Source organism: Phycomyces blakesleeanus (assembly GCF_001638985.1).
Source record: "Phycomyces blakesleeanus NRRL 1555(-) unplaced genomic scaffold PHYBLscaffold_11, whole genome shotgun sequence".
Lineage (NCBI taxonomy): Eukaryota > Fungi > Mucoromycota > Mucoromycetes > Mucorales > Phycomycetaceae > Phycomyces > Phycomyces blakesleeanus.
The window spans coordinates 1,158,094-1,173,816 of NW_017265144.1; the positions used below are offsets into that span (position 1 = coordinate 1,158,094).

At 36.9% G+C, this 15,723-nt stretch overlaps 5 protein-coding genes across 5 annotated transcripts; 2 read left to right on the top strand and 3 right to left on the bottom strand.

The window, feature by feature from the left end:
- PHYBLDRAFT_158943 (hypothetical protein) lies at nucleotides 1–1,893 on the top strand. The gene is made up of 4 exons (XM_018433882.1): nucleotides 1–198; nucleotides 356–550; nucleotides 773–1,019; nucleotides 1,142–1,893. The coding sequence occupies exons 1-4, from the start codon at nucleotides 48–50 to the stop codon at nucleotides 1,563–1,565; spliced, it is 1,017 nt and encodes a 338-aa protein (XP_018291502.1). The 5' UTR covers nucleotides 1–47; the 3' UTR covers nucleotides 1,566–1,893.
- Nucleotides 1,894–2,481: 588 nt separating this feature from the next.
- On the bottom strand, nucleotides 2,482–2,699 carry PHYBLDRAFT_145853 (hypothetical protein; the record flags this gene model as incomplete). The annotated part of the gene is made up of 2 exons (XM_018431544.1): nucleotides 2,482–2,620; nucleotides 2,689–2,699. The coding sequence occupies 2 exons, from the start codon at nucleotides 2,697–2,699 to the stop codon at nucleotides 2,482–2,484; spliced, it is 150 nt and encodes a 49-aa protein (XP_018291503.1).
- A 4,623-nt stretch (nucleotides 2,700–7,322) lies between these two features.
- Nucleotides 7,323–8,353, bottom strand: PHYBLDRAFT_145855 (hypothetical protein; the record flags this gene model as incomplete). The annotated part of the gene is made up of 4 exons (XM_018431545.1): nucleotides 7,323–7,536; nucleotides 7,588–7,759; nucleotides 7,853–8,059; nucleotides 8,191–8,353. The coding sequence occupies 4 exons, from the start codon at nucleotides 8,351–8,353 to the stop codon at nucleotides 7,323–7,325; spliced, it is 756 nt and encodes a 251-aa protein (XP_018291504.1).
- A 1,494-nt stretch (nucleotides 8,354–9,847) lies between these two features.
- Nucleotides 9,848–13,598, top strand: PHYBLDRAFT_125084 (hypothetical protein). The gene is made up of 10 exons (XM_018429028.1): nucleotides 9,848–10,052; nucleotides 10,136–10,570; nucleotides 10,784–11,170; nucleotides 11,365–11,436; nucleotides 11,772–11,974; nucleotides 12,088–12,377; nucleotides 12,558–12,619; nucleotides 12,734–12,986; nucleotides 13,062–13,234; nucleotides 13,323–13,598. Exons 2-10 carry the CDS (start codon nucleotides 10,294–10,296, stop codon nucleotides 13,478–13,480), a joined length of 1,875 nt encoding a protein of 624 aa, XP_018291505.1. The 5' UTR covers nucleotides 9,848–10,052; nucleotides 10,136–10,293; the 3' UTR covers nucleotides 13,481–13,598.
- A 566-nt stretch (nucleotides 13,599–14,164) lies between these two features.
- On the bottom strand, nucleotides 14,165–15,187 carry PHYBLDRAFT_145857 (Homeodomain-like DNA binding domain-containing transcription factor; the record flags this gene model as incomplete). Its single annotated transcript, XM_018431546.1, has 1 exon — nucleotides 14,165–15,187. One exon carries the CDS (start codon nucleotides 15,185–15,187, stop codon nucleotides 14,165–14,167), a length of 1,023 nt encoding a protein of 340 aa, XP_018291506.1.
- Nucleotides 15,188–15,723: the final 536 nt, after the last annotated feature.

The following is a 15,723-nucleotide window of genomic DNA, read 5'->3' on the forward strand; positions in this document are numbered from 1 at the left end:
ATTTCTTTTATATATATATACATTTTCTCTTTAAAAATCAATCAATAATGTCTGAATTCGCACAAGAGTCTTTGACACCTACTACTGCTCCTGCTCCTGCTCCTATCATTGCCAGTGAGTCTCAGCCTACACCCATTGACCAAGGAACCCCTGCTGCTGCTGCCGTTGTTCCTGAACTCAAGTCTGCCCAGGAAGTCCGTAAGTAACCAAAACAAAAACAAAATTAAAATCATGTCAAATACAAGACGCGTCTCCTACACCCACACACACGTATATGTTTATATATATAGAATACAATGAAATATAAACACGCAATAAATAAATATTGACAATTTCTTTATTCTTCTATATAAAGCCGTTGCTGCCCCTCGTCAGGAAGTACCTCAAAGTGTCAAAAGCGTCGAGGAGCCTATCACCAAGAAGGAAGTTCCAGTGACTGCTACTCCCGCTCCCTCCTCTGCTCCTACTTCTACTCCTTCAAAGGGATCCAACGCCGCCAACTCATTTTTTGCACCCGTTTACCAATCTCCTGACATTAAGTTTGATGATGGTAAGTTTGAATAAAGCAAGGGAATCTATATATACATCCAGTCTAGACAGAAAATAGAAGAGGGAGGGAGAGATATAGATAGGTAGATAAATAGATAGGGAAATGGGCTATTAGTATTATATATATATATATATATATATATAGATGTATATATAAAAAACAAAAATCCTTGACTTTGGGGCTTATCAAAATATGTTTCTTGTTGTGTTTCTGTGTGTTTAGATCCTACTGCTTATATCAAATCAAGAACCGCGTCTCTTATTTTCTGGGAGAAGCCCAAGAAGAGTGCTGTCGTTCTTGGCTCTACTCTGACTGCCTTGATCCTTACCCAATACTACTCTGTTCTCCAGCTCCTTGCTGCCTTTTTCACCATCGTCACTGGTCTGAACTGGGTTTATGTCAACACCCATAAACAAGGTCAAAAGTTTATTAATGGACGTGCTCCCGCTGATGTAACCAACCCTCACAAGTAAGTATCTGTCTACCATCATCATTATTAAAAGCCGTTAATGTAATTCTCATTCAATGTAATGCAATGTACATTCCTTTATTAATCTTCGTTGGTTCTGTTTGTTTGATAATAAAAAACAGTGCTCGTCTTGCAGTCAAGACTACCTTGGTGTCGCGTGATCGTGTTGTTCGTTCTGCAGAACTTGCTGTTGATGTCATCGAGACTCTTTCCCGCCAGGTGACCAAGCTTGTATTGATTGAGGACAACTCTCGTTCTCTGGTAGCCTTGGCTGTGTCTTACTCTGTCTGGACTTTGGCCAAGTACGTCGCAACCAAGTACATCGTCGGTGTATTTGTAGTCTCCGCTTTCCTCTTCCCCCGTCTCTATCTCCAGCACAAGGACATCATCGATAGCCAGGTCACACAGCACAGTCAGCACGCATACACTCTTGCACAGCAGTACGGTGGTGTTGCTAGCCAGACTGCCAAGCAATACTATGGACAGGCATTGCGCATGGTCAACATGTCTGGTGCTGGTAATGCCCAGGCCAAGAAAGCAGAGTAAAAAAAAACCCCAATGAAATGAGATGAATTGAAGGAATGACTTTGTATATCCTCTTTCTTTTCTTTCTTTCTTTCTCTTTCTCTTTCTCTATATATAATATCTATATATATATATACACAAAATATCCCACTTCTGGCTAACCCTATTCTTTCTTTTCCCCTTACCCACTCAATTACCCACTCAATTACCTACCTATCTACCTATCTACCTACCTATCTACTCACACACACTCACATAGCTTGTTTCTTTTCTTTTTACTTTTTCTTTTATTTTATTTTTACTCTTATAAAATAAATCAATATATATATATTATATATTTTATAATTTTTATCTTCAAAAAGACAAGAAATTGTATGAAAAATTGGTCAATACAATAAGATACGATACAATACAATACAATACTCATTCGTTTTGTATTTGAATCTCAAATTGTAGTTGTGGGAGTTTGTGTGTGTTAGCTTTAGGTTTGTTTTGATTTTTTATGGTGCCGATTGTTTTCCTTTTTCTTTTATATATATATACATCTTTGTATTAGACATTTCCTTATGATAAGTATCATTAATAAAGAGAAAAGAGAAATATAAATTCATTATAGGATATGAAAACAAATGATTTTTTGGTTTTGGTTTGTAGGGTAGATCTTATTTAGCTTGGTTATTGTTCTCTAGCCCCCCTGATTTTCTTTTCTACACTAAAATAAATGGATAGGAAGAGATAAGCAATCAAAGCAATCAGATCGCTTTTATTATTACTATTGTATGTATGTACGCGTACATACATACATATTGTAACATACTAGACAATACAATGTAAATGAGCTAATCCTTTCTTTCTAATATTAATATTTAGAATCTTTTAAAAAAATAAAAAATATACTGATGTCCAATGATATACATGTTTGAAGCTAATGAGGATGTCAACCATAATCCTCATAACTACCGCAGCCGTTACCGCCGTTACCACCGTTACCGCCGTTACCACCGTTACCGCCGTTACCACTGTAGTCATAGTTACCACCGTAACCATAGTTACCATCACCATAGATACCATAGTTACTATCGTTACCAACAGTAACTTTATCATGATAAAAAGAAAACCTAGGTAGGTAGGTCATAGACACCACCTAAAAGACATAATATTTTGTACACAAAATTATAGGGCCTTGAATAATATAAAATAATTATAAAAACGGATACATCCCAATGAACTTTTCTTACTATAAAAAGAGATATAGAAAAATAATAAAAATAATAAAAAAAAAGAGGGTGATGTCAGTCACCGTTGCACAGTATGCGATTCTTTTTAGTCTTTAATGTAATATAAATAATATAAAACACTTTATATTAAAAGACAAATTTTACTAGAATATGTGTTCAAAGTGAAATATTTATTACTATTGCCATTATTATTATTATTATTATTATAATAAGAATAATAATAATAATAATAATAATATAATAATTTCTTATAACTTCCAGGCATGTATTATTCCATCAGTTGAAATACATTTTTTATGCTTGCATGTAATGCTCATTTTATTTATGTGTGTTATTTATAATAGAGAGATAGAGATGGAGGTTTAATCGCTACAATGTTACACTAGTGTTGTCCAACCTGAATCTCTCTTCTCTCTCTCTCTTTATTTCAAGTGTAGCCTAATCTTTTTCAAAGTCTGGTAGCTCCCAAAAATAAAGCAAAATGATAGTGGCTTTTTATTTGTTCAAATAGGGATATACGGTATATTATTTCTTCTAATTATCACCATGCAATATACTCTAACAAAAGACAACAAGCTAAACCAAACTAAACCAAACCAAAATAAAATGGAATAAATATAAAGATGTCCAATCTTAATATCATCATTGGGTTTTATTCTCTTGAAATACATGCGACTCTTTTATTTTATTTTATTAATTGCTCGGTGCGAGCGTAAATTGAAAAACTATAAAAAATAACTCATATTGATGATATTGACTGTAGAAAATACAACTATCGTAGAGCTTATTTTGTTGTGTATCTAAGTAACAAGCTTATATTCAACATTAAAAAGCATGTTTATTGTTGTGTCTGTAGCTGTTTAATAGTAGTAGTAATGAGAGAGAAAAGAGGGACATATCAAGTAAGAAAAAATAAACTTGTCCGGAACAAGGCAGTGAACATCGATTTATTACACACACACAAAATGGTTTGGTTGGTTCCCGATCAAGCTCTGTTGTAGCTTTCACATGTTGAAGAGCGGAACATACGGAAAGTGCTATTATTTCCCGGGGGTTCTTTATTTTTAGCCTATTTCTCCTTTTCTTCCTTTCTCCCTGTTTCTGTGTTTGCTAAGGGTGTGATGTCGTGTGTGCGGGTGCGGGTGTGTATGTGTGTGATTTGTGTGAGCTTGTTTGTTTGTTGGTTCGTAAATTATTATTTTATTTTACTTTTTCTTCATTTTCCTGGGGATGGCCCAAATGGAAAGCAACCCTTTATTATCCGCTCAAGAATCACGGCATTTTTTGTTTATTTTATACTATGCTTATTATTACCATTACCATTACTGTTACTATTCTATTAAAATCCTATCTGTCATAGAAATTGTCTTTTTATTTATTTAGTTCCTATATTCCATTGTCTATTCACCCTGCCAATAATATTTCTCATATTGAGCCTCTGGTGAATAATAAATATTGATTCAATTGCAAACCAAAGGATCTTCGACCAAGTTTACTATTCGTTTTTTAATTTTATTTTATTTTTACAGGCGAATTTCACTGATCTTCTTTTTATTTTTTTATTGCATAAAAATAATAAATAATAAATTCCTGAAAACATGGGATTGTATTCAAAAATGACGAGGAACATTATGTAACATAGTCTCAAGGATACAAAATCCTAGGAAAGATTCTCAAAAGATAGCCATGAACTACAAGTAATACTATTAGCGATAGTGATAGTGATAGTGATAGTGTATTTTGTTTTTTTTTTGTTTTTTTTGACAGGTATAAATATAAACCAGAAATTTGCTTTCATTCACACCTTACTCGTGTCAAGCTCCACGAGAGAACCTTAATAAATAAATAACTTGTTATGCGTTCTTCTCTAATTGTATACTTGTCGTTGCTTTCAGTGGCCTCTATGGGTAAGTCAATCTTTTCAATACAATTTCATCCACTTTTTTTTAGAAAAGAAAATAATTAAACTTTGGATTATTTTTATTTTTAATCTTAATTTTTAATTTTTAATTTTGTTTTTTATAGCCCTTGCTCAGCATCGACAGGAAAATAATGGTTCCGATGACATTGTCACCGTCACTGTTGCTACCACGGTCACCGAGATTGCCAACAGAAGAACTCCTACCCATGCTGTGTCTCGAACTGGTCCAGCTCCTCAAGCTACTATAGACGAGGATAGCCACCATCGTCCTAGACCTCCTCCACCACCACCTCCTCCTCACCATGTAGGTCCTCCTCCAAGACCTCCTCCTCACCATATGGGTCCTCCTCCACCTCCACCTCCTCCATTCTTTGGCCCTCCTCCTCCACCACCACCACCACCTCCACCACCGCCATTCTTTGGTCCTCCTCCTCCACCACCACCACCTCCTCCACCACCGCCATTCTTTGGTCCTCCTCCTCCTCCTCCACCGCCCCCACCACACTTTGATCCCCCTCCCCCTCCATTCGGACCACCACCTCCACCTCCTCCGTTTGGTCCACCTAGACCATGGAGTGTCCCACCCGGACCTCCTCCTCCACCCGGACCTCCTCCTCCACCCGGACCTCCTCCTCCTCCAGGACCTCCTCCTCCTCCAGGACCTCCTCCTCCTCCAGGACCTCCTCCTCCTCCAGGACCTCCTCCTCCTCCAGGACCTCCTCCTCCTCCAGGACCTCCACCTCCACCCGGACCTCCACCTCCACCCGGACCTCCTCCTCCACCCGGACCTCCACCTCCACCAGGACCTCCACCTCCACCAGGACCTCCACCTCCACCAGGACCTCCACCTCCACCCGGACCAGGTCAATTCGGTCCTCCTCCACCTCCACCTGGACCTCCTCCTCCACCTCCACCACCCGGACCACCTGGACCACCTCCCCCTCCCCCTCCTCCCCCACCAGGTCCTCCAGGTCCTCCCCCTCCTCCAGGTCCTCCAGGTCCACCACCTCCACCACCTCCACGAGGCCCAGGTCCATTTAATGCTCCTCCTCCAGGTCCTCCCCCTCCACCCGGACCACATTCTCCACCCGGACCTCCTGCACCACCAGGACCATCAGGACCTCCACCTCCACCTGAAGCACCTGCACCACCAGGACCTCCTGCACCACCAGGACCTCCTGCACCTCCTGCACCTCCTGCACCTCCAGGTCCTCCCGCTCCTCCAGGACCATCAGGACCTCCTCCTCCACCAGGATCACCTGCCCCACCAGGACCTCCAGCACCACCTGGACCTCCTACTCCTCCTGGACCTCCAGGCCCACCAGGAGGACCTCCATTCCTTAACCACGTCAATCCTCACATCACACCTGGCCATCCTGCCGTTGCACATCCCACAAACTCAAAACACGATGATGACAAGCACGAGACTAAGAAGGGTGGAAAGAGCGAGAAGAGCGAAAAGGGCAAGAAGACTGATTCGGCTGGCTCGGCCTCCTCTTCGGAACCTTCGATGACCGGAAGTGTCAGTGGCTCTCCTATGCCAACTGTGGATCTGCTCGACTTCCCAAAGGCATCCAAGCCATCTTCTGCCTCGGCATCCGTGAAGAAGCTTGCCCCATCCGTCGTAATGGCTAAGCAAGACAGTGCAGGCGTTAGTAATTTGCAGATCCAGATCGGTATTACATTGATGATTGCTCTATTGTCTCTTTTAGCTTTGGCCTAAAATAGAACATAGTGTAATTAATTAATCAAATAATTAAATATATATATATATATATATACATATAAATGTGTACATATAAAAAGATAGAAAGACATAGAATATGTGTATATAGAATATTGTATTTCTTCTTTTATTTATTGTATATATATATATAAATATATAAGTAAATACAGATATAACATAATAATCAATTTAATAAAAATAAAATCTTAATGTGTTATTATCAATATTGGGTGCCTTTTTGTGTGTGTGCAAATATTATCTAGAATAGAAGATTTATGTACAGATCATTTTTACTATTAACATTTATTAGTATATTATTTATGGGTCTTTGATTTGTATTTCATTTTCTTATTCTGGATCTCTTTATCTCTTTCTGTAGGTAAATTGACTATATTAGCTTCTTTAGTCTCGTACAATATATATATGCAATACGTTTGTATGTATCCATAAAACAAAAGAAAAAGGTCAATTGCTTACAGAATTTAGAAATTATATATATATATATATCTGTCAAGTCCATTAGTATGAATGTAGGTATGGGTCAGAGACTAATGATCTTATTAAAAATGTATTGAGTTTATATAAGTAATGGTTCAATTCAGTGCTTACAGAACAAACCAAAAATTGTGTGAAAAGATAAACCAAAAAAAAAGTAGACATTTAAACAGGCCTATGGATCAGCTTGCTATACCAGTAGTATAGAAATTCATTATGTATATACCACTCATACGAAGAAAAAAGGTCTTGAAAAATCATAGCATTTCTAACACAAATCATATATATATGCTATTCTTTAACAAACAAAGTTTGGATTGTTCATTGTAAAGGTTTAGAGTGTCATATTCCAATAAAGCATAGCATATATTTTATAAAAAAGAAAAGAAAATTTAAGTTTAATATCTGGTGTTTCCACCACGAGCATCAATTACAGCCTTAATTCTATCAGACATCCTGGCAACAAAACCAGCCCCAAACTTTGGGTCCATCTGTTCACATTCCTTTGCGATGCAGACCTTGATATCTTTAGTATTGTTAATATAAGCCTTTTGCTTTGTAATTCGGTCTTTTATGGCCTTCAATACATGTTCAATTGGGTTCAAATCAGGACTTTAGGAAGGCTAGTAGTCAAATCGTTTGATCTGCCAACGATTCTTCCACCATGTTGTATATGAGCCAGTATGACAGCTAGCACCATCTTCTTGGAAGGTGAAGACTATATCCTGTTCTCCATTTAAGTTTTGATACCCTGGATTGAAGTCGTTGGATAAACAGTCGACATATACGTCTTGGTCGACTGAGCCTTCAAGAGCCACGAGAGATCCAAATCCTCCTGGCCAGAAACACCTCCATACCATTACTTAACTTTTTCCAAACCTCACTGTAGGAACTATATGCCTTTGCTGGAGACGCTCTCTAGTCTTACGAATTACGGATGCGTCAGAATCATTGCCTTTCACCATGAACCTGGACTCATCTGACCAGATTACTCTTCTCCAGTCTTCAACTGCCATATCGGCTCTGGCTCTTTCCCAACGCAGTCTGTTTTTCATCTGTTTGGATTCCAATTTTGACCTGGCAACTGGGATGTAAGAAGCAAAGTTGTCTGCGCGAATATAGCTGATAACCGGCTCTCTTGACAAGCAATTCCACCGAGATGTGCCAAGCTAATTTGGTGATACCCCATAACCCCCTCTTTTATCCTCATCTCGGCCAAATAGATTTCGCCGCACATTTGAACAAAGGCTAGTGTTTATCGGTGACGCGTAGTGTCTTTGAGTTTTTCTGGCGTAGGCTTTTTAGGGGTCGGTTGTTCCAGTTGCTTTGTCAATTCCTGATGATGATGCCAATCGTCGAATGAGGGAGGTCCAAGATATTTATTTGATTTTTCACCGGAGGGAAAATGGTTTTTCTTGATGGAGAGCATTTATGTCACAATGTAAAAAGAAAAGAGAAAATCTACTAGCACACGGCTAGGCGCATTTGTTTCTTTGATAGTTTCTGTGTTGGTAACCCGAGGTGTTTCTTAATGTAGCTTCGGTATGAAATATAAAAAAAAACAAAACAAAAAATAAAGAGTTTCAACCTTTGATGGATTTATGAAGACTTGTTTTTTTTTTTAGAATTTATTTTCTAGATTTTTGAGTGTATTCTGTTTTCAAATTTATTAATTTTTTTTTGCGTAGTTTGATAATTGATTCCGGTAGCTTTAGACAGCTATAGGCAGCTCCAGATGGTTTCAAAGGGGGTTTTTTTTCTCCGTTTCTCATTTCGCTTAGATATACTTCATTTATATGAACAATCTTGAGTTCTTTAGTTTCAATGCTTGTTAATCGAAACGGTGAATTTATAACAAAGATGGACGGCTTCCTTTGTCAAAGTCCTTTACGATATTATATCTACTATAGTTTGTAAATAAGAGGAGAAAAGTAGTACAGTTAAAAGCCCATCAGAGTGTGTAGAATCCCTCAGACACTTTCTCTCTCATAAGCTTTTAGAAGCTTTTGGAGTACTATACTACATTATATACATATTAATGACAGCTTAATACTCAAATAATTTATGAGCATGCATTTTCAAAATAAATTGAAAAGTCTTTCATAATTCAATAAATAAGATGTATATATATATATAAGTAAATTTGTCTAAAAAAAAGAAGAATAATTGCTAGTGTTGTCTAGGCAACCTGGCTAGAAAAGACATATATATATAATTAAATAAACAAAATGCTCTTCTCTAATTTACACTGTATATAACCTAAGGGGGGGGGGGGGGGGAGATTAGCTACATGTTGTGTGTGATAAAGTTTGATATACTTTTAATGATATCGTCCAAATAAGAAGAAAAATATTAAGAGTAAAAATACTCAACGATGTTGGGAGCATATATAAGATGACTAAAGAAATAAAGAAAAAGAAAAGAAGAAAGTCATATTCCCACTCTGTACGCACACAGGCACACAGGCACACAAGCACACAAAATGTGGGGTGGTTCTCCGATAAAACCTCAGTTTAAATTATGTAGGTTTACCTAAAAAGAAATTGATAGTAATTACTTGTAAGGACAACTGCACTTCTTTAATCGATTGATCTATCTATCCTATAGGTATATATAAATTATAAGGCGTTTAAAAAAAGGCTCTGTAATTGAGGTGAAATACCAAAAAATATCAAGGTAATGTAAGGAAACAATATTATTTCTCTGAAGGTGTGTGTGTGTGTGTGTGTGGATCTAACTGTCTAAAACACAAAAGACAAGTTGGTGTCTTGGCAATATATATACAGGCATATGAAGATTATAGGTAGGTAAAAGTATACACTTGCCTATTTGCTTTATTTTGTTCAAATTAGGGTTTCAATATCAAATGCTTTTCTTCTTTTCTTCTTCTTTGCCTCATTCTAATGACCGGCTGGTTCAGTGTAAAATATATATTTTAATTATCAAAGAAGTTAGAATAGATGTCCAATTACACTAGAAAGGGAGACTTTGTTTAAAGCAAGCTTTTGTGTGTGTAAGAAGGAATCATTACTACAATCATAAATGCTACACAAAGGAGAAAGGAAGTCTTTTGATAATATATACACATGTATATAAATATTCTTTAAAACTAATTTTATATCGTCATGGTAACCATTTCTTATAATATATTTAAACAGTCTTAACTCACCTTCTTCTTCTTCTTTTACTCACACTCAAAAAAAAATTAAAGGGAAAGAAAGAAAGAAAAAGAGAGAGAAAATAAAGAAAGCTCGCCTACAACTTCTTCTTCCTCCTCTTCTTCTTTTTTACTTGTTCACCCTCTTCTTTCTCCTTCTTCTTCTTTCTCCTAGTCTTTATATATATTATTGTACTCATTTAAACCCGAAAATGACGGGTCAATTGTGCATCGATGCAATTACACAAGGAATTGTCAAAGTTGGATTCAGAGTGATTCTCCATGTGTTCTTTCGCGAAATTAAGACCAGTGGTGTAGATCAAGTACCTGCCAATGGGCCATGCATCTTCATTGTCGGACCTCATTCCAACCAATTTGTTGACGGTATGGTATTCTACAGCTACACTGTTCGTAGAACCTACTCTGTAATGGCTGCTGTTTCCTATAAAAAGCCTGTTATTGGACACATAGGGCAAGTACTTCGAGCAAGTAAGTGTCTTATTGAATTCTTGTTCCCATTTCTATTCTCCTTTCATCATAGAAAATGTATATATATGTTATATGATATAATATTCTCCATAGTTATAATTTAATCTAATTTTAATATCACACACACACATGTATATATATATACCGTAATGTTAATGTTAATGTTAATTATATAATAATTACAATCATATTATGTATTTTGTATTATCTTAGTTCCTGTGGTTAGACCTCAGGATATCATGAAGAGTGGAACTGGACATGTACTCTATGATCCAATGGATCCTTACCGAGTCAGAGGTGTTGGTACTATGTTTACGCAGGAGCTGATGCCCCGTGATACTGTTGTGTTTGTTGGATGCAAGTTACAGGTGATAAAGGTTGTGTCGGACACCGAGATGGAAATTGCGTACACACTCGACACCAGGGAAGATGCCTTGGCAGGGTGCAAGTCTAATGTTCCCTGTGTATTCAAAATTGCACCGCATGTGGATCAGACACCAGTGTATGAAGAAGTCCACAATTACCTAGACAACAACCAATGCATAGTCATATTTCCTGAAGGCGGTAGTCATGATCGTACTGAAATGTTACCATTAAAAGGTTTGTCTTTCTTTTGTCTTTATTTATTTTTGCGTCTTTTGTGTTGATTTTGATGTTGATGTTGATGTTGTTCCTTATCTATACATACACATGGTTAAATCTAAAAGATAATTCTGTGTTGTATTCATGCAAAGTAAAATATAGTAAAATATTAATGCTAATAACTAACTACTAATTATCGTCTACTGTTTAAGCTGGTTTTGCTGTAATGGCATTAGGAGCTGTGGCTGAGAACCCTTCGCTTGATCTCAAGATTATCCCGGTTGGTATGTCATTTATTAATGTCTCTTTCTTATCATTAAATAAGAAGAAGATAAGAGGAAATAGAGTATACATATACACAAAAAAAACAAACAAACATATATAGATAAGATTACAGCACAAGATACTTTTAGAGTATTTATACATCTTTATCTCTATGTATAATTGTATAAGGACGTCAAAAATCATATATAAAATAGAAAACAATATAATGAGAAAAGAAGGAGGGAGGGAAAGAGGGGGAGAAGTAAGGGGTGGAGAAGGGGAAGGATAGGGGGGGGGGGGGGGGGGGGGGAGTGGTGATAATTGAAGATTGACTGACAGATAAACTTGTGTGTAGGTTTGAACTACTTTCATCCCGACCAGTTCCGATCCAGGGCTGTTGTTTCTTATGGCCAGCCGATTTCTGTCAGTCATGAAGATGCAGAGATGTTTAAACGGGGTGGAAGGGATAAACATGAGGCTGTAATGCGTCTATTGGATCAAAGCGACGAAGCCTTCAAGGGAGTAACAATCAGTGCTCCCGACGACGACACACTTTGTGTAAGTAACAGCATACATATAATGACAGAATATTCGCTTTTAAACCACCTTGTATATATACACGCGCGCGCAAATACTTATATTCATATTCATTTTATATATCTTTTCTTTAGATTATTAGAGCTGCATGCCGTCTACGTGAATCTGACCACCATACTCCACTCTCTATCGAGCAAATCGTTCAGCACAACCGCGATTTTGCAAAGGGATGGAACCAGCTAAGAAGCGACCCCCAACTTCAAGCATTGTCACGGAGAGTAAAGCTATACAACGAAACCCTCTCCTTTTTTGATATAAAAGACCATCAAGTTGAAAAGCTTAATATACCTCAAATGACAGCAGCTAGACTACTTGTCCAACGACTGACAAAACTCCTTGTGGTTTCTGGTGTGTGTGCGCCTGCGTAAGTAATTCCTTTTTCTTTTTTTTTCTTTTTTTTTTTTTAGTTGGTTGATTGATTGATTAATTTAAATAAATAAGTAAATGGATGAGTAAATCCATATATGGGACTTTGATTGATACTTTGTTTTTAGTGATAAAGAAGCTTACTTGCATTATTTACTTATTTGTTTATGTTGTGTAGATATATTGCCAATCTACCACTAATGTGGATCACTCAGTATATCAGCAAAATGAAGCAAAGAGGTAAAGAAGCGTCTAGTTAAAGTGGTGTATCTATATATCTATATATGCATTATTGATTTATAGTTGTTAAATGGAATTCTTACTAATTTACTTGTATATGTAAATTGTTTTTAGAGGCCTTGGCTGGATCCATGGTAAAAGTGGCTGCAAAGGATGTCTTGGCTACCTGGAAGGTACTGGTAGCAGCATTCGCGGTCCCGTCCCTTTATCTTCTGTATGCTGGAATCTACGTTTTTTATTTTGCAAAGAATAGAATTTTCTTGTCACCAAAAGCAAAGATCCTCAAAATTTCCAATCTGTTTGCCTTACAACTCATACTCCAGTACGGGTTCTTGCGCCTTGGTGATGCCGGCCGTGATCTATACAAGTAAATGAGACTCGAATGATTGCAAAATACATACATATATACACAAATTAACTGATATAAATATCATTCTTTCAGATCAACAAAACCACTATTTTTGGCACTTCGTAACCCAAAAGCAGGAGAAATCCTTCAGTCTATGCGATCAAATCTAGCAAAAGATATCACTACGTTTGTTAGCCAGCACACAAATATATTCCCTACCTTTGACGAAAATATTGAAAATATTAACGAATCACCTATAACCAGAGGTAAGAAAGGAAGAAAAATAAGAAGGAGAAATTACATTCTAACATGAGAAAAAAAAACGTCCCTTCTTTGCTGGGTTTGTTTATTTAGAGACATCTCCAACATTATCCATAGTAACCACTACCTCTGCTGACTCGCAAGGATTATGCGATACTCCAAATCCAGATAAATTTGATCTTGATATGTACAAAGAGCAAAAACCAGAGTCTAGTTTTCCCATTAAGAATGAAACAGAACATAGTATATAAATATAGTAGAAGGATCAAGAAGTGCATGTTTGTCTGTGTGTTTGTGTACAAAAGTCTTGGTTCAAAGAAGAAAACGTGTTTTACTGTTAAAAGAAATATTCATATATTATTTCCAAAGTGATTATGAAATCCACTTGAACTGTAGGCTCAAAATTATTATTATTATTATTTGCTCAAGATAATGATAGGCTCTTATTTTTATGCTGATATTTATGCTTTAAACGAAATGTGCAAGTCAATTAGAGAACAATTGAAAGATATGATTTTTTTGCATAAATCTAAAGGTGAAAGAGGTTTATTTCATTTTGATTCTTTTTTATTTCATTTGATTTGGTGGGTAACCAAGTGAATAAAAAGAAAAATAATAAATCAATAATCGGTAAGAATATTATTAAGGTGAGGACGCTACTTTCACAAAATGTATTTTATTTATTCATTCGTTCATTTATTAAATATGCTTGTTAATGTATAAAGACATGAGTATTGCATAGTTGCTACAGTTATTTTTTCTTAACCTAAATGCAGAGACAGATATAGATATAGACATTGGCAGAGACACAGACACAAACAGATACAGAGTGGATATACAGAGATGTAGATACACAAATATTAAATATACGAAGAATAGAAGAAAAAGGAGACTCTGTTATTAAAGGTTAAAATTACAAGCACATACCTTCTGGTTCAACAAATGGAGTTTTTCCCTTTGTCGGATGCCTGATCATGGCTATGTGTATTTCGTGCTTCCTGTACACTCTCATTGATTTGGTGAGAGCTCGGGTAGCTGCTAATCAATCCGGGACCATTGTGTTCGTGTGGGTGCAGTGTCGGGAACGGCCACATTTGACCTTGCTGTCGAAATACAGAAGGGTGCATACTTGTGACAATTCCAATATCTGGTCTATGTGAAGTAAAAATAGGCGGGTGACTACCTGAACTGTCCATAAAATGTTGGTAAGCTGGAAAAGTTTCGCTAGAGTATTGGTTTGGATTTGGATTTGTATTTGGATTTAGATTGGGGTTGATATTTTGGCTTGGGTGGTGATGGTGGTGGTGGTGATGTTGGTGGTTACGGTAATTGTGGTGATTGTGAAGGTTGTGAAGGTTGTGATTATTGTGGCTAGATCTGGAGTTAATGAAGAAAGCTTCGCGGTCAGACATTGACATACTACTACCACTATCACTAGTAGTAATTCTGCCACTAGCTGTAGCAGAAACAGTTGTGGCAGTGGCAGTGGCAGTGGTAGCAGTAGCGGTGTGTTTAGAACTGTCGACTGTTACTGTAGGACTTTGATGACTGAGGGGAACAGTGCTGGTATTGGAATACAATAGATCTGGATCATTTGTAGCCAGTGTGGTTCTGACTGGCAAGACGTGTGGATATCCAGAATCACGCTTAGGGGACCGCCCATGTTCTTGCGAGGACTGTGCCTTTCTTTCTTTTGCACGCCTGTTCTGCAACCACACCTGGACTCGACCTGGAGTGGTGTCCAGTTTTGCGGCCATCGCCTTTTTTTCGCTTGAAGATGGCCGAGGGTGTCTTCGATAGAGTTCTTCGAGCAACTCGAGCTCAGAAGTCGAGAACCGGTGCCTGTGCTTTATTTCGGTTTGAAATTCTTCGTCATCGCTCGTACTTGTGGAGCTATTTGTATTCGCGTGCTCTTGATTATGCTCGCCATCGGTCTGCTCTTTTGAATTGGCATCCATATTTTGAATAAAAAAAAAGAAGAAAAGAAAGATAAAATGAAAACTTGAAAGAAGAGGTTTATATATACATAAGAATATTGACAGACTTTTTATATTCATTTATTTTTCTGAAACAGAATAATAATATTGTTAGACCTAATTGAGAGATTTGTTCTCGAAATAAAATACTGATTAATTACTGATAATACAACTGTGATAATGAAGCTTAAAAAAGCAAAAACAAAAAGACAGAAAGAAAGAAGAGAGATGGTTAGTATTGCTATTATTTTGTGATGATTATTGTCTGATATTATACACGTTTCTTGTTCTGGTTGTAGTAAAGGATATTCATAATACGTGCATTGATTTTGCTAATGTTCAGGTATTATACGCACATTCATTCCGTACCTCTTTGGAGATGAGTAGCTTTTATCGTAGTTACCTGTAGGGTCAATAAGAATCAGAATAAGAATACCAAGTTCATTCATTTATTGAATCAAATTAAATTAAATTGATAGTAAAAATGTATATACGTATATAAAAATAAATAATAAAAA